Raw genomic sequence first — 27,557 nt, forward strand, 5'->3', positions numbered from 1 at the left:
GTTCATCTCCATGGGGTGCACACGGGTGGTCAGTCAGGAGGCAGGTTCCTCTTCAAGGATATTAGACACTGAATCCTGTTCCCCTAAATGCACCCAGTGAAGTCCTAACCACCGGCACCTGGAGGTGGGTCTTTCCAGGGAATCAAGTTAGCATGAGGTCCTTAGGGTGGGCTCTAATCCATTATGGCTGGTGACCTCTGAAAATGGGGAATAAGGAGACAGATACTTGTCTAGGGAGGGTGCGATGTAGACCTGGAGACAGCCGTCTACACGCCTAGGAGAGAAGCCAGGAACACAAGTTTCCCTCAGGGCTCTCAGAGCATTCACTGCCTGCTGAGCCTGGATTTCAATTTCGAGGCTCCACTGTGAGAGTAAATGTGTGTTGCTGAGACCGGGTCTGTGGCTCTTTGTTATGGCGGCCCTGGGTCTCTAAGACAGATGCCAGGCCATGGCTGTGTTGGGCTGTGAGGGGCTGTGGTCTCAGGGGAGCTGGGCTAGGCTGTGAGAGTCAAGCGCTGTGGGGCTGGCCAGTGCCATTGAGACCCCTGGCGCGGTGACTGAGCACTGGGGGCCCGAGCAGGGCTCAGGAGACCCTGGTCAGAGGGGCCCAGACGGTCAGTAGGCTCCCTTCAGCCCCTTCTGAGGGACACATCCTGTGGGTAGGCACACAGGCCCGGCCCCTGCTGTGGATGAATTCTCCCTGCGGGAGAATCTCCAGCTCAGGGCCCCTGCAGGTCCTGTGACTTCCTGAGGGCAGGGCGGCTGCAGAAGCTTCTCTAGATGTGGAATGGGGTGCAGTCTGTTCCAGGGCCCTGGTCGGCTGCCCCCGAAGCTTCCTCAAACTATCGTCCCAAGTCTGGACTTTCCCCAGTCCCTCCCCGTTCTCCACCGATAGTGGCGGGGTACTGCCCAAGCTGGGCTCAGAGATCCCAAGGCAGCTTAGGGAGGAGGGGCCCTGAACCCTAGACCCTGAGTGTAAGGGACACGCCCTCCCCGCCCCGGCCCCTCAGACCTCTGGCTGCATGTCTTCCCCTCCTTCTGACCCCCCTCTCCTGGCTCTGTGTCTGCGACTATTTCTGTCTCAGTTTCTGTCTCAAATATAACCAACCCGACCCTGCCCCCTCCCCCAGCAGGACTCCACCCTCTCCACCCCTCCCTGGCCGGCTCTTAAGTGGCTGGGGCTCAGCCGGCAGCCAGGCAGTGCTCAGCTGGAGCTCCGGCTGCAGGATCTCAGTTGAGGGGCTCTGGGGAGCCTGGTGTGGGGGTGGGGAGACCTGCAGGCAGAGGACCCTCCAGGGTGGTGGGCAAACCTGCGTCACTGAAGCACTTTTCCTCCCACTCTTCTTGCACCAGATCCCAGCGGGAGGACCCTAATCCACCATGGGCTTCGCTAAGGTGAGTGACGACCAGAGCCCAGGGGAGAGTGGGCCTGTGATCTCAGTTCTTAGTTGCTGCCTGTCCTGGTTCCCACCGGCTCAGCCCCAGCCCTGCTGACTGCTCTGGGCACAGCAGCCTCTGTCCCACCCTCCCTGGGTGCTGGGGTGGCCACAGGGGAAAGTGAAGTGTGAGTCGCTCAGTGGTGACTCTTTGTGAACCCGGGAACTGCAGCCCACCAGGCTCCCCTGTCCATGGGCTTCTCCAGGCAGAGACACTGGAGTGGGTGCCATTTCCTTCCCAGTGGGGAAGCAGAGGGCCAAAACATGGGACCCGTGACATCAAAGCGCCCAGGCTCACAATGACCCAGATCGAATGCTCCGCTGTCATCAGCCTGAAATTCTGCATAATTGTTGACTAACACACTTCACTTTCCTGGTGCTCTGAGCCCTTTCCTTAGGTAGCAGGTCCTGGCTGTGGGGCTGGGGCTCCTGCTGGGAGGTCAGTTTGAGGGGCAGCTCAGTGTGGGGGCCTGTGTTGGGACCAAGGAAGGAGCAATGGCCCTTGGACTGAGTGTAGGAATGAGAGTCGTCATGCTCGTGGGGGAGCCGACGAGGAGCGTCTGCAGTGTCCGAGGAATCAGCCACCCTCGGGCTCTTCTCATGCTTATTCCTATTTATTGAATTTCTTCTGTCTCCGAGGGATCTTGGTTGCAGCGTGTGGGGTCTAGTTGGCTGGCCAGGATTTTCAGAGAAAAGCTGAAAGCATTTCTCTCAGGGCCTGGATCAACAGCTGAAGCCATGCTGAGCTCAGAATTTATTCTTATTTTTTGGGGAGCCCTCCGCCCTCTGTCCCACTCAGCTACCTAGTTCTGAGGGTGACCAGCTGCTCAGGGGCTCTGGGCCATGGCACACCGGTGTCTGGGTGTGGTTATCACGGGGTGAGCCAGGCTGAGCAGCCAGGCCCAGTGAGAGGAGGATGTGGGCAGCAGAGTGTCCCCACGGCCCCGCGAGGTGTTTCCTTGCCCAGTCGTGTGTGATGCTGGGCTGACATGATGGGCCCCCCGGACACAGGGTGTGCAGACGGGAGCCCTGCATGTACTGTGAGCCCCACTGACCTCGCAGGGCCAGGAGGGCCGCGGGGACAGCGCCAGATTCCCGCCCTTAGGTGGAGTCTCCCGAGGGGTCGGTGGGGTGCCTCCCACCTCCGAGATGGAGTCAAGTGCCTGGAGGGAAAGGGGCTGGGGGGCCGGGGCTCTGCAGGGTCAGAGGTCGGGAAGACTGGCCGCTGTCACCGTCAGCGCCTCAGACAGGAGAGGACAGCGCCAGTTCCTCCCTGGTCAGCTTTCAGCGGGACTATGGAGGGCTTGGCATCTGGGAACCAGGTGGACCGCCTATTCCAGGGCAAGAGTCCTCCTTGGTGGGGGGGGTGGTTCTGTAAAACAGGTCTCAGTGGTTACAAGACCAGAAACTGAGTTTCACTGTTACCTCCACAGGGAGTCCCATGTGACTAGACTTCTCTGAGGAGCATACTGGTAAGACGCTAATCCCGACGAATATCTGGGGCTCGGGAGGCCTGGGTTCTGCTGGGTGATGCGGAGAATGATCTGGCCCACTTGGGGCTCCGCAGGGAGAAGAACCGAGCTTCTTTTACTCAAGTCCACCTCTGTTCACAGCACAGCTGCGGGGATCACTTCTGTGATAAGATGGGAAATGAACCAGAAGAAGCACAGGTGGGTCAGTGTGCCCCACCCCCGACCCTCCCCAGTGTGAGGGAGGAGGGGTGGGTTCACAGTCACGGTGATGATGAGGGTCACAGCTCAGGGCCCAGTCCTTACACTGGACAAACGCACACCTGTGTGGCAGGTGAGTGTACAGGGAGGAGATATGGAAGCCCAGGGATGCTGAGGGCGGCGTCCAGACCACAGGGCAACGAGGGCAGGGCAGGGATGCCACAGCATGGTCTTCAGGTTGAGGGTTAGTTATTGGGGTGACTGGGCAGAGATGAGAACTAGCTGGGGCTCGGAATTCAGGGTGAAAGTGAGAGAGGGTGGGGGTGTTTTAAACAGAGTGTTTTTTTCCCACCAGATGGAGGCAGTCCTAGCAGAGTCGGAGGTGAGTTTGGACCTTGCCCCCTGCTAAGGGTAGTCCTCAGAGTTGGATCAGCCAGGGTATGGGGTCTGGGGCCCTGGCTCCCTTCAGACTCACCGGGATGGACGGGAGGCCACAGTTTGGACCAGACCTCAGAAGCGAGGCAGGAGTGCGGACTGCACACTTCCTCTCCCAGGAGAAACTCAACGAGGACTTCTATGAATTCCTGGAAGATAAAATTCAAGAGAACCTTCCCGTGAGTTGGAGCCACTGTCTCAGCACCTTCCTTCCCCTCCCCACTGGTTTCTCTTGTCCTGGGGCTGCTACGTGTGCTAGAGCTCCCTGGAGTGGGGGATGAAAAGGGCAGTCCCTAAAATCTCAGGCGGTGCAGCCTTGTGGGCATCAGCCTCCCCACTCAGGGCATGGTGGCCAGAGCCCTGGACTCAGCTTCCTGCTATGAGCCCCGTGGGCCTGCTGCTGGGTTCAGAGGCCAACCACCTGCAGGCAGGTACAACCAAGCACCAGGGTTCGTTCTTCGAGGGGAACCGAGGGGCCAGGCCCAGTCTCTGGGACAAGTCCTCCCGTCTGCGGAGCTGTTGGGCTGAAGGCCGGCAGTTCGGGTTGGGCTGGGCTGGGCTTCTGACTCCCTGCGCCTCCCAAGGTCTGGGAGGCCTCCGTCAGGTCAGGACCAGGGTGTGCCTCGCCCGGGGTGGGTCCCTGAAAGGCCCCTATTCCTGCAGGAATCCCTATAGGAGTCCAGTCCCTTGCTTCAGGAAGCACGGCAGGAAGTACCCCGCAGAATCCAGAAACCCTCAGTCTCTGCCTGTCTGGAGGTCCAGAGTCTGGAAGAGAGCATCTGGCCAGAGCCGTGCGGCGGTTGCAAGGCATTCTGTAGAGTCTCCAGCAGAGTTGTTGGGATGTGCTGACCTGGCTGCAGGAGAAGGCGGCGGCCTGCCTTGAGGCTGTCTGCAGTGCGGTGAAGGCCGTCTGGGGAGTGCTGACAGATTTCTGCTCCTCTGTGGGGCAGCTCTTCAGAAACCTCATTCAGGTCTAGGAGCCCCAGGTGGTTCTGGAGGAACTCCACCTCATCCAGAAGGCCCAGTGACATGTGGGGGCTCCCGTAGCCCTGACGTCCTCCCAGCACCTAAACCACTGAACCCAGGCTCAGAGCTTTCCCTTCCTGCTATGCCCAAGAAACACCTCTACTTTCCAAATCCAGTTGCCCTTCAAGGATCTCAGAAGTCACACTGTGCCCCCAAATTCCCATGCTGAAGTCCTCTGAATGCCACATCATCTGGAGGTGGTCTTTACAAGGCATCAAGGTAAACGAGGTCCTTGGGGTGGGCCCTAATCCATTATAACTGGTGACCTTATGAAAATGGGGATTAGGAGACACATACATACTGGAGAGGGTGCCGTGTGGATGTGGAGATGGCTGCCTACAAGCCTCGGCGAGACCTGGAACACAGGCTTCCGTCAGGGCTCTCAGAGGATCCATACCTGCTGACACCTTGACCTCAACTTCTAGGCTCCACTGTGAGAGAATAAATGTGTGTTGTTGATACACGGGCCTGTGGTTCTTTGTTATGGTGGCCCTGGGCCTGGAAGACATACGAGAAGGCCATGGAGGTGCTGGGCTCAGAGAGGCTGTTGCCTCAGCAAGGAGGCTGTCCAGGCTGGGAGGGACAAGCCCTGTGGGGCAGCCCAGGGCAGGGAGACACCTGCCCCTTCGCTTTGGATTCAGGGGTCCCCAGAGGGCTTATCGCCCAGACGGCCTTCATTCCCTGCTGAAGGCCCCTGTCTGTGTCTCAGGCAGCCCAGGCCCCTCCTGTCAGCAACTGTGCCAAGCTGTTTGGTTCTTAAGGACGGGCCCCACTGTCCACCCCCGGGACGCTGAACCCCAGCCTGCCTCTCCGGGCCCTCTGGGATGTTTGTCACCCTGTCCTGCTTCTGTGAAATCCAAGCAACCCACATTGCTGGGGAACCCAATTCAGCCCTGAGAACACCCCTGATCGCCATGCTCCAAGTCCTGGGTGACATCACTGGTCACACATAGAGGATGCTCCACAGTCGGCCCCCGTGCACCTTCTTTCCGGTCAGCACACCCGAACCAGAACTGCCCACTTTCAGGGGGACACCCTCGTGCATCTGAAACACCTCTGTGCTCCTCCATTCCTGACCCTCTGCTGTCCTCTCAGGAACTGCTTGGCTCCCATCAGTTGATGCTGTGGGGAGACTGCGGACTGGCCCCTCTCAGTCTGGGCTCACTGCTTCCTCACCGTTCTGGGTGATGAGTGGGTGGGACCTGGGCCACCTATTGACCACCCCTCACCGCATCTCATCACAGAATTCAGGATCTAAATCAGTGCCGGATTCTCTTCTTTTGCGGAGAAGGCGATGGCACCCCACTCCAGTACTCTTGCCTGGAAAATTCCATGGACCGAGGACTCTGGTAGGCTGCAGTCCGTGGGGTCCCAAAAAGTCGGACACGACTGGGCCGCTTCACTTTTATTTTCCACTTTCAGTCATTGGAGAAGGAAATGGCAACCACTCCAGTGGTCTTGCCTGGAGAATCCCAGGGACAGGGGAGCCTGGTGGGCTGCCGTCTATGGGTCGCACAGAGTCGGACACGACTGAAGCGACTTAGCAGCAGTAGCAGGGGTGGCTAGCGCGGGGAACGCGCAGCTCGGCTCACCCGCCGCCGCCCCGCCCGCAGGCCCGCAGTTCTGGTCGTTCCAGGACCGGCTGCTAGAGGGCGCCGCGCGCCCGCTCACCGAGCTGGGGCTGCCCCCCGGGGAGGAGGTGGACGCCGCGTCTCCTGGCGGCTCAACCGGAAGACCTTCCTGATCCGGGGGCGGCAGTACTGGCGGTAGGACCAGGCGGCGGCGCGCCCGGACCCCGGCTACCCGCGCGACCTGAGCCTCTGGGAGGGCGCGCCGCCGGCCCCCGACGATGTCACCGTCAGCAACACGGGTGGGAGAGCTCGCGCTCCTGGGGGGCCGGGCGATGCGGGGCCAGGGGCCGTGGGGTGGTAGGGCCTGCAGACCCCGGGGTGGGGGGAGAAGCGGTGCGGAGAGAGGGGTTTGGAGGGTGGGCAGGCGTGGACCAGCCCCTCAAACCTCTCCCTCCCCGCAGGTGACACCTACTTCTTCAAGGGCGTCCACTATTGGCGCTTCCCCAAGGGCAGCATCAAAGCCGAGCCGGACTCCCCCAACCCAGGGGCCCAAGTTCCTGGACTGCCCCGCCCCCAGTGTGGGCCCTCGTGCCCCCAGACCCCCCAGAGCGACCCTTAAGCCCGGAGACTGCGACTGTCAGTGCGGGATCAGTCAGGCTGCAGGGCGGCCTTCGGTGCCCCTCCTGCCTCTCCTGTCCCTGCTGGTGGGGAGCCGGTCCTCCCCCTGAGGGGGACCTGCGGCTGCGTGGAAGGAAATGGATCGCCCACGGGGCCCCCGCGGGTTGTGGCTGTGGGAAGTCTGTCCCAGGGGCGGGACTCAGGCAGGATGCAGCCGGGATGCCCGTGGAGGAAAGTCCAGGAGGGCGGAGAGAGCGGGCTGGCCTTGGAACTGAATGCCCTGAGTGCGGCCTCCTGGGCCTTCCTCCCCTGCCCCTGGCCATGACCCCGCCGGACTCTCCTTTTCGGCGAACACCTGGCCTTTCCCGGAGCTCAGGGGACTGAATTCCCGCCCCACCTGCCAACAGCAGCTCTCCCAAGTGCTTGGCTGTTCACAGGAAAGCCCCATCTCCCCTTACTGAGCCAGCTCTCCAGCTCTGCTCTAATGTTTCTCTTCCTGTCCTGACTCCACGAAATGCCAATCGAAGCACATTGGTGGGGTCCCAAACCCAGCTCTGAGACCACCCCTGAGCATGTGTCCCAAGTCCAGGGTGACATCCGTGGTTCACAGGTGGGTGATGCTCCTGAGACGGCCCCTGTGGCCCATCCTTGGTTCTGGTCAGCACGCTGGTACCAGAGCCGCCCACATTCAGTAGGACAGCCTCCTGCTCCTAAAACACCTCTCCCACCTCCACACCTGAGCTTCTCCCGCCTCTCAGACTTCATGAAGTCTGCTTCACAAAAATGCCACATCACATTGAATTATAGAAGTTAAAGAATTATAATCTTTCTGAATTATATCATTAAAGAATAGTACAGTTCCAGGAGTTGGTGATGGACAGGAAAGCCTGGCATGCTGCAGCCCATGGGGTGGCAAAGAGTTGGACATGACTGAGTGACTGAAATGAACAAAACAGTCCCAAGAAACAATGTAAAAGCTTTTGTGTTTCAAAGTAATCCATCAGAAAAATGAAAAGACAACCACAGATGGGAACAAAAATTTTGCAAACAATGTATCTGATAAGGGATTGGTATACAGAACATAAAACTCTTCTGACAACTTAAAAAGACAAATAACCCAGTTTAAAAAAGTGCTGAGGATCAGTGTATACATTTCTCCAAGAAATCTATAGATGTAGTCCACACACATATGAAGGGATGCTCAACATCATTTGTCTCTGGGGAAATGCAAATAAAAATCAGAGTGAGATACCTCTTCATGCCCACTAGGATGCCCAGAATCAAGAAGTTGTGATCATAAGGCTGATGAGGATCGGAGAAATTAGAACTGTGATATACTGATGCTGGCAATGTGCAGTGGTTTTATGACCTTGGGAAATAGTCCAGTGGTACCTCAAAATGCTGAAAGCAGACTTAGGGGTGGCCTGGTAGTGGGCCCTGGAGGATGATGGCTTAGGGGTGGAGACTGGCTGCTTGAGGTTGTTAGGTAGTTAGAATAGGAAAGAGGAGCCCAGAATGGCGGTGGCTAAAAGACAAGGAAGGGAGAAGCCAGCAAAAACAGCAAAGGAAGGTCCGAGGAGCGGAGTGAGGACCTCAGGCGGAGCAAACAGCACTGCTGGCTGCTCGCTTACACAGGGCAGGCCCGGGGGGAGGAAAAGACACATGAGGAGAGGAGCCAAAGGTCCTGGGGGGTCTCTCTCCTGTGCGCTGGTGTTCTCCCCAACTCTCTTCTCTTCGCGTCTTCGGGTGGGCATGCCCTCGCGCCTCGTGGATGGATTTTCCTGCTATTTTCTAAATAAAATAGAGGTGTAACACTGATCTGTCTAAGAGCTATTACACGGTCTGTCCAAGAGCCGAGAGCTGTGCCGCGCCGAGGGCTTTAATGTCCGACACTCCAAATCTCTGTTGTGACGAGACAGAACCGGGGAACATACACTCGCCTGACAAGGTGATGGAAAGTATTCTGAAATTAATTGTGGTGATGGTTGAATAGGTTTCTGCATTGAACTGGGCCCTTTCCTGGGTGAATTGTCTGGTATGAGAATTATATGTCAACCAAAATTGTGAAGAAAACGGCTGAGTCCGCAATGAAACATAAAATGCCTTCAGATGATTGTACTCTGGAGAAAGGCATGGAGGGGCTGAGCATCCCCTCTTAGGGGCCTGGTTTCTGGAAAGGAGACCTGGAAATGTGACTTGCAGCTGAAACAGGATCAGCTCCCTGTCTCCCTCCTGGCCTGGAATTCATAGGAGGCTCAGGGAAGGATCTGGTTTTCCTGGGTGTGGAAAGGCGGTCTCAGACAATTGAATGGGCTCCGAAGGGGCAGAGGATGCCGGCTGGGGTCTGGTGAACCCAAGAGAGACTTTCCCCGAGGAGTGAGTTTTGTAGGTCTGTCCCTCTGGGGCCCACACTGATAGCCCCTTTACAGAGCCTGGCTCCTGCACAAGGATATTAGAGGTTGACTTGTCTTTCCCCAGATTCCTATGCTGAAGTTCAAACCACCAGCACCTTGGAATGTCACCTTACCTGGAGGTGGGTCTTTATGGGGAATCAAGTTAAAATGAGGTCTTTAGGGTGGGCCCTAATCCATTATGACTGGTGACCTTATGAAAATGGGGAATTAGGAGACAGATACTTGTCTAAGGTTGGCTCCACTTAGACGTAGAGACAGCTGTCTACACACCTAGGAGACAAGCCTGGAAATCATGCTTCCCTCAGGGCTCTCAGTGGAGCTAAACTTGCTAACACCTTGATTTCAACGTCTAGGCTCCACTGCGCTGTGTGTACTTCGTCGCTCAGTCATGTCTGATTCTTCCTGACCCCATGATTGTAGCCCACCAGCTTCTCTATTCATGCGGATTCTCCAGGTAAAACTCCTGCAGTGGGTTGTCATCGCCTTCTGCAGAGGATCTGCCCAACCCAGGAATTGAACCCAAGTCTCCTGTATAGGCGGGAGCCACCGACTGCACCACCAGGGAAGCCCAAGAATACTGGAGCGGGTAGCTTATCCCTTCTCCAGGGGGTCTTCCCGACCCAGGAATCCAATCCAGGTCTCCTGCATTGCAGGCAGATTCTTTACCAGCTGAGCTACCAGGCACGCTCCTATGGGTTGTTAGGAATCCTCCATGGTCAACCCAACTTACCTGCAGGCAGGTTTCGTTTTTCAGTTTGAATTAATCAGCTGCTAGCATTTTCAGTGTGAATTAGTTACCAACGTTCCGCACGAACAGGTTTCCTGTTTTACTCTAACATCTGGGGTTTTAAGTTTTATTCAATTTTAATTAAACAGGTGAATACGCTGGAGGATATTGTACTGATCAAGGGGGTAGACTGGAGAGGAGAAATCGCTCCAGGGTGAGACTGGTTGGCCTTGCCCACAGTTGGCTCTAACAGCTGTCTTTCCCCCACAACACACACACACACACACACACACACACATACACACACACACACATACACACACACACACACACAGAGTGAGCCTTGGCTGCACTGGGAGAGAACAAACGTGTGTTGCTGAGACCCAGGTCTGTGGCTCTTTGTTATGGCGGCCCTGGGTCTCTAAGACATACACAAGGCCGTGCTGTGTTGGGCTGTGAGGGGCTGTGGTCTCAGGGGGAGGTGGGCCAGGCTGTGAGAGTCAAGCCCTGTGGGGAATGCCAGGGCCAGGGAGACTCCTGCCACTGTAGCTTGGGACAGAAGGGCTCCCCATGGGGCTCAGGAGATCCTGGTCATTGGGGTCAGTTGGTCAGCAAGGCTCCCTTCAGACCCTCCTGGGCCCCATCCTGTGTGTCAGGCAATCAGGCCTGGCCCCTGCCCTGGATGCCGGGGCCCGGGGAGAGTCTCCACCCCAGGGCCCTGCAGGTCCTGTGACTTCCTGAGGGCAGGGTGGCTACAGAAGCTTCTCTGGATGTGAAGTGGGGTGCAGTCTGTTCGAGGGCCCTGGTCGGCTCCCCCCGAAGCTTTCTCAAGTCCAAGTCTGGACTTTCCCTGGTCCCTCCCTGTGCTCGAACCAATGGTGGTGGGGTATGGCCCAAGCTGGGCTCAGAGATCCCAACCCAGCTCAGGGAGGAGAGACCCTGACCCCTGGACCCTGAGTGTAAGGGACACGCCCTCTCCGCCCCAGCCCTTCGGACCTCTGGCTCCACGTCATCCCCTCCTTCTGACTCCCCCCACCCTCCTCGGTTTCTGCTTCTATTTCTGTCTCAGTTTCTGTCTCAAACACACCCAACCGACCCTGCCCCCTCCCCCAGCAGGGCTCCACCCTCTCCGCCCCTCCCTGGCCGGCTCTTAAGTGGCTGGGGCTCAGCAGGCAGCCAGGCAGTGCTCAGCTGGAGCTCTGGCTGCAGGATCTCAGGTGAGGGGCTCTGGGGAGCCCGGTGTGCGGTGGGGAGACCTGCAGGCAGAGGACCCTCCAGGGTGGTGGGTGAGCCCGCGTCACTGAAGCACTTTTCCTCCCACTCTTCCTGCACCAGGTTCCAGCGGGAGGACCCTAATCCACCAGGGGCTTCGCTAAGGTGAGTGACGAGGAGAGACCAGGGGAGAGTGGCCCTGTGGTCTCAGTTGCCACCGGTCCCGGCTCCCACCAGCTCAGCCCCAGCCCTGCTGACTGCTCTGCGCACAGCAGCCTCTGTCCCACCCTCCCTGGGCGCTGTGGTGGCCACAGGGAAAGTGAAAGTTGAGTAGCTCAGTGGTGTCCGACTCTTTGCGAACCCGGGAACTGTAGCCCACCAGGCTCCCCTGTCCATGGGCTTCTCCAGGCAGAGACACTGGAGCGGGTGCCATTTCCTTCCCACTGGGAAGGAAAACATGGGACCTGTGCCATCAAAGCGCCCAGTCTCACAATGATGCTGGTCAAACGTTCCGCTGCAGGGTCAGAGGCCGGGAAGGCTGGCCGCTGTCACCGTTAGTGCCTCAACAGGAGAGGACGGCGCCAGTTCCTCCCTGGTCAGCTGTCAGCAGGACCACAGAGGGCTAGGCATCTGGGAACCAGGTGGACCGCCTATTCCAGAGCAAGGGTCCTCCTCGGTCCAGGGGTGGTTCTGTAAAACAGGTCTCCGTGGTTACAAGACCAGAAACTGAGGTTCACTGTTACCTCCACAGGGAGTCCATTATGACCAGGCTTCTCTGAGGAGCATGCTGGTAAGAAGCTCATCCCCATGAATAGCTGGGGCTCGGGAGGCCTGGGTTCTGCTGGGTGATGCCTAGAATGATCTGGGCCACTTGGGGCCCCCCAGGGAGAAGAACCGAGCTTCTTTTACTCAAGTCCATCTCTGTTCACAGCACAGCTCTGTGGATCATTACTGTGATAGGATGGGAAATGAACCAGAAGAAGCACAGGTGGGTCAGTGTGCCCCACCCCCGACCCTCCCCAGTGTGAGGGAGGTGGGGTGGGTTCACAGTCAGGGTGATGATGAGGGTCACAGCTCAGCGCCCAGTCCTTACACTGGACAAACGCACACCTGTGTGGCAGGTGAGTGTACAGGGAGGAGATACGGAGGCCCAGGGATGCTGAGGGCGGCGTCCAGACCACAGGGCAACGAGGGCAGGGCAGGGATGCCAGAGCATGGTCCCCAGGTTGAGGGTTAGTTATTGGGGTGACTGGGCAGAGATGAGAACTAGCTGGGGCTTGGGATTCACGGTGAAAGTGAAAGAGGGTGGGGGTGTTTTAAACAGAGTGTTTTTTCCCCACCAGATGGAGGCAGCCCTAGCAGAGATGGAGGTGAGTTTGGACCTTGCCCCCTGCTAAGGGTAGTCCTCAGAGTTGGATCAGCCAGGGTATGGGGTCTGGGGCCCTGGCTCTCTTCAGACTCACCTGGATGCACGGGAGGCCACAGTGGGGACCACTGACCTCAGCAGCGAGGCAGGAGTGCAGACAGCACATTTCCTCTCCCCAGGAGGAACTCAGCAAGGATGTCTGTGAATTCATTGAAGATCACATTCAAGAGAACTTTCCCGTGAGTTGGAGCCACTGTCTCAGCGCCTTCCTTCCCCTCCCCACTGGTCTCTCTTGTCCTTAGGGCTGCTGCGCGTGCACAGAGCTCCCTGGAGTGGGGGATGAAGAGGGGGTCCCTGAAATCTTAGGTGGTGCAGCCTTGTGGGCATCAGCCTCCCCACTCAGCGCACGGTGGCCAGAGCCCTGGATTCAGCTTCCTGCTCTGAGCCACGTGGGCCTGGTGCTGGGTTCAGAGGCCAACCACCTATAGGCAGGTACATCCAAGCACCAGGGTTCCTTCTTCGAGGGAACCGAGGTACCAGGCCCAGTGTCTGGGAGAAGTCCTCTTGTCTGTGGAGCTGTTGGACTGAAGGCAGGCAGTTCGGGTAGGGCTAGGCTGGGCTTCTGAGTCCCAGCTTCTCCCAAGGTCTGGGAGGCCTCGGTCAGGTCAGGAAGGAATGGGGTCTGCCTCACCCAGGGTGGTCCCTGAAAGGCCGCCGTCCCTGCAGGAATCCCTGCAGGAGTCCAGTCCCTTGCTTCAGCAAGCACGGCAAGAAGTACGCCGCAGAATCCAGAGACCCTCAGTCACTGCCTGTCTGGAGGTCCAGAACCCAGAAGAGAGCATCTGGGCCAGAGCCCTGCGGCGGTTCCAAGGCATGCTGCGGAGTCTCCAGCAGAGGTGTTGGGATGTGCTGACCTGGCTGCAGGAGTAGGCGGCGGCCTGCCTGGAGGCCGTCTGCAGTGCGGTGAAGGCCGTCTGGGGAGTGCTGACAGATTTCTGCTCCTCTGTGGGGCAACTCTTCAGAAACCTCATTCAGGTCTAGGAGCCCCAGGTGGTTCTGGAGGAACTCCACCTCATCCAGAACGCCCTGCACGATCCCCTTTCCGAAAACCATCTTCTGAAGCGACCTTTACCCTCCTGCTCACCCTTGACCCATCCTTTAACTGCCCTCACCTCCTGTCCTGCAGGGACGACACCACAGCATCAGGCCAGGTTTCCCTTCTCCAGGTCTGACCTGTCTGTCAGTGACGGGATGCTCTGCTGACCCAGGGATGTGGGAGAGGCTTAGAAGCCCGGGGCCCCAAGGACCAAGGTGCCTTCCGTGGCTCAGCATGCCTCGGTGTCTCTGCCTGTCACTGGGGACCCTGTCAGATGGGGCGCTGAGCTGATTCTCAGTGAGGGAGTCACCTGAGGGCCGGCTGTGGGTCTCACAGGAGGAGGCAGTGGTGAACCCTGACCCTGACGTTAGCATCTTAGTGCCCTGATCATCCTAGGGGACCGAGCTCACTGTCAGCTCAGGCCCCAGCAGGACAGGAGCCCTGAGGAAGGCTCTCCCTGTCTCCTGGGCCTGAGCCTTCCTGTGTGAGGAGGACAGCAGCCTGTCTGGGAGTTCCTTGTGGCAGAGCCCCATTCCAGCCACACCCTCCCCCTCACTTCCAGGGGGTCCCTCTGACAGGCCTGACACTGGAAGGCCTACCTCTGGCCTGAGTTCCCTGCTGCCAGGAGCCGCCCACTGCCAGGCCCTGAGCAGCCTTGGCTTCCTGGCCCTGTCCCTGCCTCCCCTCCCGATCTGTATTCAAGTCTCTCACACTTGCCCCTGCGTTCTCCGGTGACCCTGTGCTAAATGTCCACTTGACTATTTCCTTTTTATCTTTTTACATAATGACCTTACATCTGATATACTACTTCCCTCAATGGTGAGGTTACTCAGTTGATATAAGTAGTAAGGTTTTATTTCTTTAAGGTTAAATTTCTTCCCCATTTCAATGTCAATATGAGTTTGTATTTTATAGTTCTTATTGTTGGTTTTAGATTAAATCTTTTCTCCATTTCAATGTAAGTTACATGAAATACATTTTCTAAACATTTCCCTCCAAAGAAATGTTTCCGTTTTTGAGCAATGGTATGTGATATGTGCATGTAGAGTATAAACTCGGGAGGTAACAGAACAAAATCCAATAAAAATATGGAGGGAAGAGTCCTCCATGGTGCAGGAGGGAGTGATCTGAATGGAATAGGTGTAAATCCAAGGATTCTAGGCACAAGTTTCTTTCTTCCTATGGAGAATTCTGAAATAAGGAAGTATAACTTATGTAAATAGGAGTCATCTCATGGCTTTGAGCTTTAACTAGCGTATGCAAATTACAGACAGCAGTTTTTAGTGGGATATTTGCTGTAAAGAAGATGTTTTGTACTCCATTTTTTAAAAAATATATTTTTGTTTTATTTTTTAAAATTTTATTTTTACTTTACAATACTGTATTGGTTTTGCTATATATTGACATGAATCCACCATGGGTGTATACAAGCTCCCAATCCTGAATCCCCCTCCAACCTCCCACCCCATATCATCTCTCTGGATCATCCCCATGCACCAGCCCCAAGCATCCTGTATCCTGTAACGAACATAGACTGGCACTTCGTTTCTTACGTGATAGTATACATGTTTCAATGCCATTCTCCCAATGTACTCCATTTAGCATAGGATTTCCATTTGAAACTGTTAGGTGGTATTTCAAGGGATCTGAGGAACTCTGGTCCTTTATGTCTCAGCTCAGAAAGAATGCAGTGAGAGGCGAAAGGAGCCTGGCAGCCTACAGTCCACGGGGTGGCACAGCGTCGGACACACCTGAGCACCTAAGGCCCTCACTGACCTGTCAGACTCGGCTAATCCGCAGGACGCTGCTCAGCATCTCCTCCCCTGGGCAATAGTCCCTGGCTGCTGGCCAAGCGCCTCTCTCTCCTGCCGTGGTTTCCACACATGCTGCTCCTTTTGCCTGGGATGCCCTCCTTTTCCTTCGGGGCAGCCCTGGCCCTCTATTTCACGCCAGGTGCCCTCAAGGCCCCACCAAGTTCCCTGGCACGTGGGTGGGGCTCAGGAAATGACCGCGCCTTGCTGTGCTGCGCTATGTTGCTCTGCCGTGTTGGCCTCTGCAGCCCTGTGGACTGTGGCCCACCAGGCCCCTCTGTCCGTGGGATTTCCCAGGCAAGGATACTGGAGTGGGGTGGCATTTCCTTCTCCAGGGGCTCTTCCGAGCCCAGGCACTAAACCCGGGTCGCTCTCATCTCCCTCATTAGCAGTCAGATCCCTTACTGCTAGCGACCCCCATGCTGTGGGTTCTCCTAGTTCCTCAGTCTCTAAGCTGCCCTGTCCTCTCTCCTGGAAACATCCTTCCCAGGAGTCTTGCAGGAGTCTTAAACCTAAACCTGTGACATGTGGGGGCTCCCGTAGCCCTGTCTTCCTCCCAACACCTAAACCACTGCACCTCCCAGCCCCAGGCTCAGAGCTTTCCCTTCCAGCTGTGCCCAAGAAACACCTCTACTTTCCAAATCCAGTTGGATCTCAGACGTCTCACTGTGTCCCCAAATTCCTATGCTGAAGTCCTCTGAATGCCATGTCATCTGGAGATGGTCTTTATAAGGAATCAAGGTAAATGAGGTCCTTGGGGTGGGCGCTAATCCATTATAACTGGTGACCTTATGAAAATGGGGGATTAGGAGACACATACGTTACTGGAGAGGGTGCCGTGTAGACGTTGAGATGGCTGTCTACAAGCCTAGGAGAGATCTGGAACACAGGCTTCCCTCAGCGCTCTCAGAAGAACCATACCTGCTAATACCTTGACTTCAACTTATGGGCTCCACTGTGAGAGAAAAAATGTGTGTTGTTGATACACGGGCCTGTGGTTCTTTGTTATGGTTGCCCTGGGCCTGAGAGACTTACGAGAAGGCCATGGAGGTGCTGGGCTCAGAGAGGCTGTTGCCTCAGCAAGGAGGCTGGCCAGGCTGGGAGGGACAAGCCCTGTGGGGCAGCCCAGGGCAGGGAGACAGCCTCCACTTCGCTTGGATTGAGGGGCCCCCAGAGGGCTCAGCACCTTTATTCCATCCTGAAGGCCCCAGTCTTTGTGCCACGCAGCCCAGGCCCCTCCTGTCAGCAACTGTGCCAACCTGTTTGGTTCTTTAAGGACGGGCCCCACCGTCCACCCCCGGGATGCCGAACCCTAGCCTGCCTCTCCAGGCCCTCTGGGATGTTTGTCACCCTGTCCTGCTTCTGTGAAATCCAATCAACCCACATTGCTAAGGACCCCGCATCAGCCCTGAGAACACCCTTGATCACCGTGCCCCAAGTCCTGGGTGACATCACTAGTCACACATAGATGATGCTCCACAGTTGGCCTCCGTGCACCCTCTCTCCGGTCAGCAGACTGGAGCCAGAACTGCCCACTTTCAGGGGGATACGCTCGTGCATCTGAAACACCTCTCTGCTCCTGCACATCTGAGCCTCTGCCATCCTCTCAGGAACTGTTTGGCTCCCATCAGTTCATGCTGCGGGAAGATTGTGGACTGGTACCCGGACTGGTTCCGGCTCAATCTGGGGTAACTGCTTCCTCAACGTTCCTGGGTGATGAGTGGGTGGGACGTGGGCCACCTATTGACTGCCCCCCACCCCAGCTCATCACAGAATTCAGGATCTAAATCAGTGCCGGAGTTTCTTCCTTGCGAAGAAGGCGATGGCACCGCACTCCAGTACTCTTGCCTGGAAAACCCCATGGACGGAGGACCCTGGTAGGTTGCAGTCCATGGGATCGCAAAGAGTCGGACACGACTGAGCGACTTTCCTTTCATTTTCCACTTTCAGTCATTGGAGAAGGAAATGGCAACCAGTCCAGTGTTCTTGCCTGGAGAATCCCAGGGACAGGGGAGCCTGGTGGGCTGCCGTCTATGGGTCGCACAGAGTTGGACACGACTGAAGCGACTTAGCGGCAGTAGCAGGGTCCCAGTGGTGGGGGGCTAGCGCAGGGCATGCTTAGCGCGGCCTACCCGCCTCCGCCCGGCCCGCAGGCCCGCAGTTCTGGTCGTTCCAGGGCCGGCTGCTAGAGGGCGCCGCGCGCCCGCTCACCGAGCTGGCGCTGCCCCCCGGGGCGGAGGTGGACGCCGCGTCTCCTGGCGGCTCAACCGGAAGACCTACCTGATTCGGGAAGGCAGTACCGGCACTACGACGAGGCGGCGGCGCGCCTAGACCCCGGCTACCTGCGCGATCTGAGCCTCAGGGAGGGCGCGCTGCCGCCCCCCAACGATGTCACCGTCAGCACCACGGGTGGGAGAGCTCGCGCACCCGGGGGGCCGGGCGATGGGGGGCCAGGGGCCGTGGGGTCGTGGGGCCTGCAGACCCTGGGATGGGGGGAGAAGCGGTGCAGAGAGAGGGGTCTGGAGCGTGGGCAGGCGTGGACCAGACCCCCAACCTCTCCCTCCGCGAAGGTCACACACAGGTACTTCTTCAAGCGCGTCCACTACAGACGCTTCCCCAAGGGCAGCATCAAAGCCGAGCCAGACACCCCCATCCCGTGGGTCCGAAGTTCCTGGACTTCCCCGCCCCCAGTGTGGGCCCCTTGGCCCCCAGACCCCCGAGAGCGACAGTTAAGCTCAGAGACTGCAGGGTCATTGCTGGATCAGTCAGGCTGCAGGGCTGCCTTCGGTGCCCCTCCTGCCTCTTCTGTCCCTGCTGGTTGGGGGCCTGGCTTCCTCCTGAGGGGGACGTGTGGCTGCGTGGAAGGGAGCGGATCACCTACGGGCCCCGGCGGGTTGTGGCTGTGGGAAGTCTGTCCCAGGGGTGGGGCACAGCCAGGATGCAGCTGGGGATGCCGGTGGAGCTAAGTCCAGGAGGGCGGAGACACAGGGCCGGCCTTGGAACTGAATGCCCTGAGTGCGGCCTCCTGGGCCTTCCTCCCCTGCCCCTGGCCATGACCCCGCCGGACTCTCCTTTTCCCGGAACACCTGGCCTTTCTCAGAGCTCAGGCGGCTAAATCATGCAGCCCTGCGTCGCCTGCCAACAGCAGCTGTCCCAAGTGCTTGACTCTTTACAGGACAGCCCCACTGCCCACTGCCAGCTGAGCCAGCTCTCCAGCCTCTGCTCTAATGTTTCTCATCCTGTCCTGCCTCCACGAAGTGCCAATCGAAGCACGTTGGTGGGGTCCATAACCCAGCTCTGAGACCACCCCTGAGCATGTGTCCCAAGTCCGGGGTGACATCCGTGGTTCACACGTGGGTGATGCTCCTGAGACGGCCCCTGTGGCCATCCTTGGTTGCTCAGCATGCTGGTACCAGAGCCGCCCCACAGTCAGTAGGACAGCCTCCTGCTCCTAAAACACCTCTCCCACCTCCACACCTGAGCCTCTGCCGCCCCATCCAGAGCCCCTTGGCTCCCATCAGCTCGATGCTGGTGGGAAGACAGTGGACTGGTCCCTGTCAGTCTGGGGTCACTGCCTCCTCAGTGCTCCTGGGTGACAAGTGGGTGGAACAAGGGCCACCTCAATGAGCCCCCTCCCCGCTGAATTCAGGATCTAAATGAGTGCCTCTGCAACTCTGCCTCTGGAATAGTCCACACAGGATGACCCAGGAAGGGAGTTGCCTGGTGGTCCAGTGGTTAGAATCTGGTGCTCTCACATCATGGCCTGAGTTAAATTTCGAGTCCCAGAACTAAGATCCTTCAAGCCGATCGGTGTGGTCCAAGAAAAAGAGAGAATGACCTAGGGAAGTTTAAACGTGCAGATTCCATGTCTTCACTGTGAATCCTCACTCTGGGTCTGGGGCCAGGAATCTGCCTTTGAACAAACTGGGTGGTTGATGTGGGGGTGGGCTGGGGGGGTGGCCCCAATCTGCAAGGGACCAGGGCCAGCAGCTGCCGTCCCTGGTCTCTGTCTTCTGACTCGTGTGTCCCCTCCGTGTTCTCCACCCAGGGGCCACCCTCTTCCTGTGTTTGCAGAGCCCACTCGTGGCCTGGGTGAGAGAGGGTCACCCCCATGGCTGGAGGCACATACCCACCCTTTCTTAATGTGCCACCAGCCTCAGCGGGCCCACAGTGCTGCAAGAGCTGACCCAGGGGCATGGAGCCCAGCGTAGTCATGACCAGAAGGAGGATGACAGCCAGGTGTCTTCAACCAGCCAGGGACCTGGGAATTCAAAGGCACCAGAAGCCATGTGGGCCTCTGTCAGGACCCTTTCTAAGTATGAGGAGGAGGAAACTTGTAGTCAAAAAAGCTTATCAGCCCTGAAGCAGGACAATAAAATAATAGGAGAGAAAACCCTTCCTTTCCTCGGAGCAGTGATGGAGCCCCAAGGTGAAGTTTAATGGCAGGAACGTGACAGACCGGAATCACTGTTTTACAGAAGAGGCTGCAATCGAGTATTGAAGAGGGACAGGGTCGCTGAGAATGACCTGGGGGAGCAACCAAAGGTTGGTTGGAGGGGCCCAGAGAGGATTGTCCCCTGTGACATCTGAGGCTCCTTTCACTGCAACAATGGACACTTCTCCAGCCTCTCAGACTTCATGAAGTCTGACTAACAAAAATGCCATACTGCATTGAATTATGTTATTTAAAGAATGGGAAATAAATGATACAAAATATTAAAATAGAAACACTTAAAACTTTAGTATTTCTAAGGGCAACACCGGAAAAGTAGAAAGACAACCCACCGAATGGGGACAAAAAATTGCAAATGATACATGTGGTAAGGGCATGGAGCCAGAAAACTTACACCCCCATTCTGTGTGTGGGTGCACGCTCATGCTGCCTCCGTGGCCCCATAGACTGTACCCACCCAGGCTCCTCTGTCCATGGGGTTCTCCAGGCAAGAATATTGGAGTGGGTTGCCATGTCGTCCTCCCGGGGATCTTCCCTGACCCACGGATTGAACCTGGATCTCTCGCTTTGCAGGCAGATTCTTTACCCCTGAGCTACCAGGGAAGCCTCGGGAAATAGTCTAGTGGTACCTCAAAAAGTTAAAAACAGACTTGGCAATTACGTGGTGGTGGGCCCTGGAGGATGACGGCTTAGGGGTTCAGGATGGTTTCTTGAGATGATAAAAATGTTCTGAAATTGATGGTGGTGATGGTTGAGTAGGACTGTGCATTAAATTAGGCACTTTTCTGGGTGAATGATATGGTATGTGAATTACATCTCACTAAAACTCTATAAAGAAAATGGTTCAGCCCACAGTGAGACACGAAATGCCTTTCAGGAGGTGGCCTTCCTGAGACAGATGTGGAGGTGCCCAGTGTCCCATCTCCAGAGATCAGACCTGGAAATGAGGCGTGCAGCTGAGCAACTGAAAGGCGCTCAGCCGTGTCTGACTCTGTGACTCATGAACAAAGCAGTCAGTGGAGTTCTCTGAGCCATGATAGTGGAGTGGGTTCCTTTCTCCAGGGGGATGTTCCCGACTCAGGTATCGAACCCAGATCTCCTGCATTGCAGGCAGATTCTCTACCTTCTGAGCCACCAGGGAAGCCTGCAGCTGAAACAAGAGCAGTTCTTTTGTCTCCCTCCCGCCCTGGAGTTCTGAGCTGGCTCAGGGAAGGATCTGGACCTCCTGGGTGTGGGAAGGGAGTTTCAGACAACTGAAGGGCTCCTAAGGGGCAGGGGATGCAGCTGGGGTCTGGTGGACCTAAGAGAGACTTTACCTGAGGAGCGGGATTCCTAGGTTCGTCCCCATGGGGTGCACATGGGTGGTCAATAAGGAGGCCGGTTCCCCTTCAAGGGTATTAGACACTGAATCCTGTTCCCCTAAATGCGCCCGGTGAAGTCCTAACCACCAGCACCTGGAGGTGGGTCTTTCCAGGGAATCAAGTTAGCATGAGGTCCTTAGGGTGGGCTCTAATCCATTATGGCTGGTGACCTCTGAAAATGGGGAATTAGGAGACAGATACTTGTCTAGGGAGGGCGCCATGTAGACCTGGAGACAGCCGTCTACACGCCTAGGGGAGAAGCGTGGAACACATGCTTCCCTCAGGGCTGGCAGAGCAACCGCTGCCTGCTGACCCTGGATTTCAATTTCGAGGCTCCACTGTGAGTAAATGTGTATTGCTGAGACCCGGGTGTGTGGCTCTTTGTTATGGCGGCCCTGGGTTTCTAAGACAGATGCCAGGCCATGGCTGTGAGGGGCTGTGGTCTCAGGGGAGCTGGGCCAGGCTGTGAGAGTCAAGCGCTGTGGGGTTGAGCAGGGCATGGAGACCCCTGGCGCGGTGACCGAGCAGGTTCAGGAGACCCTGGTCAGCGGGGCCCAGACAGTCAGTCAGGCTCCCTTCAGCCCCTTCTGAGGGACACATCCTGTGGGTAGGCATACAGGCCCGGCCCCTGCCGTGGATGCTGGCCCCGCGGGAGAATCTCCAGCTCAGGGCCCCTGCAGGTCCTGTGACTTCCTGAGGGCAGGGCGGCTGCAGAAGCTTCTCTGGATGTGAGGTGGGGTGCAGTCTGTTCCAGGGCCCTGGTCGGCTCCCCGAGAAGCTTCACAAACTATCGTCCCAAGTCTGGACTTTCCCCAGTCCCTCCCTGTTCTCCACCAATCGTGGCGGGGTACTGCCCAAGTTGGGCTCAGAGATCCCATATCCAGCTCAGGGAGGAGGGGCCCTGACCACTGGGCCCTGAGTGTAAGGGACACGCCCTCCCCGCCCCGGCCCCTCAGACCTCTGGCTGCATGTCTTCCCCTCCTTCTGACCCCCCTCTCCTGGCTCTGTGTCTGCGACTATTTCTGTCTCAGTTTCTGTCTCTAATTTAACCAACCCGACCCTGCCCCCTTCACCAGCAGAGCCCCACTCTCTCCGCCCCTCCCTGGCCGGCTCTTAAGTGGCTGGGGCTCAGTGGGCAGCAAGGCATTGCTTAGCTGGAGCTCTGGCTGCAGGATCTCAGGTGAGGGGCTCTGGGGAGCCTGGTGTGGGGGTGAGGAGACCTGCAGGCGGAGGACCCTCCAGGGTGGTGGGCGAGCCCGCGTCACTGAAGCACTTTTCCTCCCACTCTTCCTGCACCAGGTCCCAGCGGGAGGACCCTAATCCACCATGGGCTTCACTAGGGTGAGTGACAAAGAGAGACCAGGGGAGAGTGGGCCTGTGGTCTCAGTTGCCGCCTGTCCCGGCTCCCACCGGCTCAGCCCCAGCCCTGCTGACTGCTCTGCGCACAGCAGCCTCTGTCCCACCCTCCCTGGGTGCTGGGGTGGCCACAGGGGAAAGTGAAGTGTGAGTCGCTCAGTGGTGACTCTTCGCGAACCCGGGAACTGTAGCCCACCAGGCTCCCCTGTCCATGGGCTTCTCCAGGCAGACACTGGAGTGGGTGCCATTTCCTTCCCAGTGGGGAAGCAGAGGGCCAAAACATGGGACCTGAGCCATCAAAGCGCCCAGTCTCACAATGACCCTGGTTGAATGCTCCAGTGTCACCAGCCTGAAATTCTGCATAATTGTTGACAAACACACTCCAGTTTCCTGGTGCTCTGAGCCCTTTCCTTAGGTAGCAGGTCCTGGCTGTGGGGTTGGGGCTCCTGCTGGGAGGTCGGTTTGGGGGGCAGCTCAGTGTGGGGGCCTGTGTTGGGACCGAGGAAGGAGCAATGGACCTTGGAGTGAGTGTAGGAATTAGAGTCATCATGGTGGTGGGGGAGCCAACGTGGAGCGTCTGCAGTGTCCGAGGAATCAGCCACCCTCGTGCTCCTTCTCATGCTTATTCCTATTTATTGAATTTCTTCTGTCTCTGAGGGATCTTGGTTGCAGCGTTTGGGGTCTAGTTGGCTGGCCAGGATTTTCAGAGAAAAGCTGAAAGCATTTCTCTCAGGGCCTGGATCAACAGCTGAAGCCACGCTGAGCTCAGAATCTATTCTTATTTTTGGGGGAGCCCTCCGCCCTCTGTCCCACTCAACTACCTAGTTCTGACGGTAACCAGATGCTCAGGGGCTCTGGGCCATGGCACACCGGTGTCTGGGCGTGGTCATCCCGGGCTGAGCCAGGCTGAGCAGCCGGGCCCAGTGAGAGGAGGATGCGGGCAGCAGAGTGTCCCCACGGCCCCTCGAGGTGTTTCTTTGCCCAGTCGTGTGTGATGCTGGGCTTACAGGATGGGTCCCCCGGACACAGGGCGTCAAGACGGGAGCCCTGTACGCGCTGTGAGCCTCAGTGACCTCCCAGGACCAAGAGGGCCGCGGGGACAGCGCCAGATTCCCGCCCTTAGGTGGAGTCTCCCGAGGGGTCGCTGGGGTGCCTCCCACCTCTGAGATGGAGTCAAGTGCCTGGAGGGAAAGGGGCTGGGGTCAGGGGGTCTGCAGGGTCAGAGGTCGGGACGACTGGCCACTGTCACCGTCAGCGCCTCAGACAGGAGTGGACAGTGCCAGTTCCTCCCTGGTCAGCTTTCAGCAGGACCACGGAGGGCTCGGCATCTGGGAACCAGGTGGACCGCCTATTCCAGGGCAAGGGTCCTCCTTGGGGGGAGTGGGGACGGGCTGTAAAACAGGTCTCGGTGGTTACAAGACCAGAACCTGATTTTCACTGTTACCTCCACAGGGAGTCGCACGTAACCTGGCTTCTCTGAGGATCATACTGGTAAGAAGCTCATCGCCACGAATAGCTGGGGGCTCGGGAGGTCTGGGTTCTGCTGGGTGACGCCGAGAACGATCTGGCCCACTTAGGACCCAGCAGGGAGAAGAATCGAGCTTCTTTTACTCAAGTCCATCTCTGTTCACAGCACACCCGGGTGGAAAACTTCTGTGATAAGATCGGAAATGAACCAGAAGAAGCACAGGTGGGTCAGTGTGCCCCACCCCCGACCCTCCCCAGTGTGAGGGAGGAGGGGTGGGTTCATATTCACGGTGATGATGAGGGTCACAGCTCAGGGCCCAGTCCTTACACTGGACAAACACACACCTGTGTGGCAGGTGAGTGTACAGGGAGGAGATACAGAGGCCCAGGGATGCTGAGGGCGGCGTCCAGACCACAGGGCAACAGGGCAGGGCAGGGATGCCAGAGCATGGTCCCCAGGTTGAGGATTAGCTATTGGGGTGACTGGGCAGAGATGAGAACTAGCTGGGGCTTGGATTCAAGGTGAAAGTGAGAGAGGGTGGGGGTGTTTTAAACAGTGTTTTTTCCCCACCAGATGGAGGCAGCCCTAGCAGAGATGGAGGTGAGTTTGGACCTTGCCCCCTGCTAAGGGTAGTCCTCAGAGTTGGATCAGCCAGGGTATGGGGTCTGGGGCCCTGGCTCCCTTCAGACTCACCTGGATGCTGGGAGGCCACAGTGGGGAGCACTGACCTCAGCAGCGAGGCAGGAGTGCGGACTGCACACTTCCTCTCCCCAGGAGAAACTCAGCAAGGATGTCTGTGAATTCATAGAAGATCACATTCAAGAGAACCTTCCCGTGAGTTGGAGCCACTGTCTCAGCACCTTCCTTCCCTCCCTACTGGTCTCTCTTGTCCTTGGGGCTGCTGTGTGTGCACAGAGCTGCCTAGAGTCAGGGATGAAGAGGATGGTTCCTGAAATCTCAGGTGGTGCAGCCTTGAAGGCATCAGCCTCCCCACTCAGCGCACGGTGGCCAGAGCCCTGGACTCAGCTTCCTGCCTCAAGAGCCCCGTGGGCCTGATGCTGAGTTCAGAGGCCGACCACCTGCAGGCCGGTACAACCAAGCACCGGGGTTCCTTCTTTGAGGGGAACTGAGGGGCCAGGCCCAGTCCCTGGGAGAAGTCCTCCTGTCCGCGGAGCTGTTGGGCTGAAGGCAGGCAGTTTGGGTTGGGCTAGGCTGGGCTTCTGAGTCCCAGCGCCTCCCAAGGTCTGGGAGGCCTCGGTCAGGTCAGGAAGGAATGGGGTCTGCCTCACCCAGGGTGGTCCCTGAAAGGCCGCCGTCCCTGCAGGAATCCCTGCAGGAGTCCAGTCCCTTGCTTCAGCAAGCACGGCAAGAAGTACGCCGCAGAATCCAGAGACCCTCAGTCACTGCCTGTCTGGAGGTCCAGAACCCAGAAGAGAGCATCTGGGCCAGAGCCCTGCGGCGGTTCCAAGGCATGCTGCGGCGTCTCCAGCAGAGGTGTTGGGATGTGCTGACCTGGCTGCAGGAGAAGGCGGCGGCCTGCCTGGAGGCCGTCTGCAGTGCGGTGAAGGCCCTTTGGGGAGTCCTGACGGATTTCTGCTCCTCTGTGGGGCAGCTCTTCAGAAACCTCATCCAGGTCTAGGTGATCCAGGTGGTTCTGGAGGAACTCCACCTCATCCAGAAGGCCCTGCACGATCCCCTTCCCGGAAACCATCTTCTGAAGCGACCTTTACCCTCCTGCTCGCCCTTCACCAATCCTTTAACTGCCCTCACCTCTTGTCTGCAGGGACGACACCACAGCATCAGGCCAGGTTTCCCTTCTCCAGGTCTGACCTGTCTGTCAGGGACCGGGATGTTCTGCTGACCCAGGGATATGGGAGAGGCTTGGAAGCCTGGAGGCCCCAAGGACCAAGGGGCCTTCAGTGGCTCAGCATGCCTCGGTGTCTCTGCCTGTCACTGGGGACCCTGTCAGATGGGGCGCTGAGCTGATTCTCAGCGAGGGGGTCCCGTGAGGGCCAGCTGCGGGTCTCACAGGAGGAGGCAGTGGTGGACCCTAACCCTGACATCACCACCTTAGTGCCCTGATCATCCTAGGGGACCCAGCTTGATGTCAGCTCAGGCCCCAGCAGGACAGGAGCCCTGAGGAAGGCTCTCCCTGTCTCCTGGGCCTGAGCCTTCCTGTGTGAGGAGGACAGCAGCCTGTCTGGGAATTCCTTGCGGCAGAAACCCATTCCGGCCACACCCTTCCCCCTTCCCTTCCAGGGGGTCCCTCTGGCAGGCCTGACACTGGAAGGCCTACCTCTGGCCTGAGTTCCCTGCTGCCAGGCGCCGCCCACTGCCAGGCCCTGAGCAGCCTTGGCTTCCTGGCCCTGTCCCTGCCTCACCTCCCCATCAGTATTCAAGTCTCTCACCATTTCCCTTGGGTTCTCCGGTGACCCTGAGCTGAACGTCCACTTGACTATTTTCTTTTTTTCTTTTTAAGTAATGACCTTACATCTGATATATTACTTTTCACGATGGTGATCTTACTCAGTTGATATAAGTAGTAAGGTTTTATTTGTTTAACATTAAATTTCTTCCCCATTTCAACATCAATGTGAGTTTGGTTTTTATTGTTGTTGGTTTTAGATTAAATCTTTTCTCCATTTTAATGTAAGTTACATGAAATACATTTTCTAAACATTTCCCCTCCCAAAGAAATGTTTCCATTTTTGACCTATGATATTTGATATGTGCTTGTACAGTATAAACTCGGGAGGTAACAGAACAAAATCCCATAAAAATATGGAGGGAAGAGGCCTCCATGGTGCAGGAAGGAGTGATGTGAATGGAACAGGTCTAATTTCCAGGGATTCTAGGCACAGGTTTCTTTCTTCCCATGGAGAATTCTGAAACAAGGAAATATTACTTTGTAAATATCAGTCATCTCAAGTCTTTGACCTTTTAACTAGCACATGGAAATTATAGACAGCAGTTCTGGGTGGGTTATTTGCTGTAAGGAAGATGTTTTGTACTCCATTTAGCATAGGATATCCATATGAAACCGTTAGGTGGTATTTCATGGGATCCGAGGAACTCTGGTCCTTTATGTCTCAGGTCAGAAAGAATTCAGTGAGAGGCGAAAGGAGCCTGGCAGCCTACAGTCCACGGGGTGGTACAGAGTGGGACACACCTGAGTACCTAAGGCCCTCACTGACCTGTAGACCCGGTCTCGTCTGTAGGATGCTGCTCAGCATCTCCTCGCCTGCGCAATAGTCCCTGGCTGCTGGCCAAGCGGCCCTCCCTCCCGCCGAGGTCTCTGCACATGATGCTCCTTCTGCCTGGGATGCCCTCCTTTTCCTTCGGGGCAGCCCTGGCCCTCTGTTTCACGCCAGGTGCCCTCAAGGCCCCACCACGTTCCCTGGCACGTGGGTGGGGCTCAGGAAATGACCGCCCCTTGCTGTGCTGCGCTATGTCGCTCTGCCGTGTTTGCCTCTGCAGCCCCGTGGACTGTGGCCCACCAGGCCCCTCTGTCCATGGGATTCCCCAGGCAAGGATACC

The 27,557-nt window shown here is 57.3% G+C and overlaps 1 protein-coding gene across 15 annotated transcripts in view; it reads left to right on the top strand.

The window, feature by feature from the left end:
- The window catches only part of IL32 (interleukin 32), a 41,457-nt gene extending 14,845 nt beyond the window's left edge, over positions 1-26,612 (top strand). Inside the window, exons 1-14 of one of the 15 annotated variants that reach the window (XR_009598403.1) lie at positions 1,196-1,395; positions 2,870-2,908; positions 3,050-3,106; positions 3,462-3,720; positions 4,205-6,437; positions 6,600-9,289; positions 9,524-9,624; positions 9,707-11,114; positions 11,233-11,274; positions 11,861-11,899; positions 12,041-12,097; positions 12,453-12,479; positions 12,655-12,714; positions 13,214-13,277. Coding sequence is in view for 7 of the 15 variants with exons in the window: in XM_042239725.2 (XP_042095659.1) it covers positions 1,381-1,395; positions 11,861-11,899; positions 12,041-12,097; positions 12,453-12,479; positions 24,795-24,854; positions 25,345-25,659 (513 nt within the window). In the remaining 8 variants the exon portion in view is untranslated. Of the gene's footprint in view, positions 1-1,195; positions 1,396-2,869; positions 2,909-3,003; positions 3,107-3,461; positions 3,721-4,204; positions 6,438-6,599; positions 11,115-11,232; positions 11,275-11,860; positions 11,900-12,040; positions 12,098-12,452; positions 12,480-12,654; positions 12,715-13,201; positions 14,690-22,336; positions 22,377-22,495; positions 22,538-24,004; positions 24,044-24,185; positions 24,243-24,593; positions 24,621-24,794; positions 24,855-25,344 lie in introns of those variants that run through there. The other 14 variants (XR_009598402.1, XR_009598401.1, XR_009598404.1 and 11 more) reach the window with 14 other exon arrangements.
- The last annotated feature ends 945 nt before the right edge of the window (positions 26,613-27,557 follow it).

Source organism: Ovis aries, chromosome 24, assembly GCF_016772045.2.
Source record: "Ovis aries strain OAR_USU_Benz2616 breed Rambouillet chromosome 24, ARS-UI_Ramb_v3.0, whole genome shotgun sequence".
NCBI lineage: Eukaryota > Metazoa > Chordata > Mammalia > Artiodactyla > Bovidae > Ovis > Ovis aries.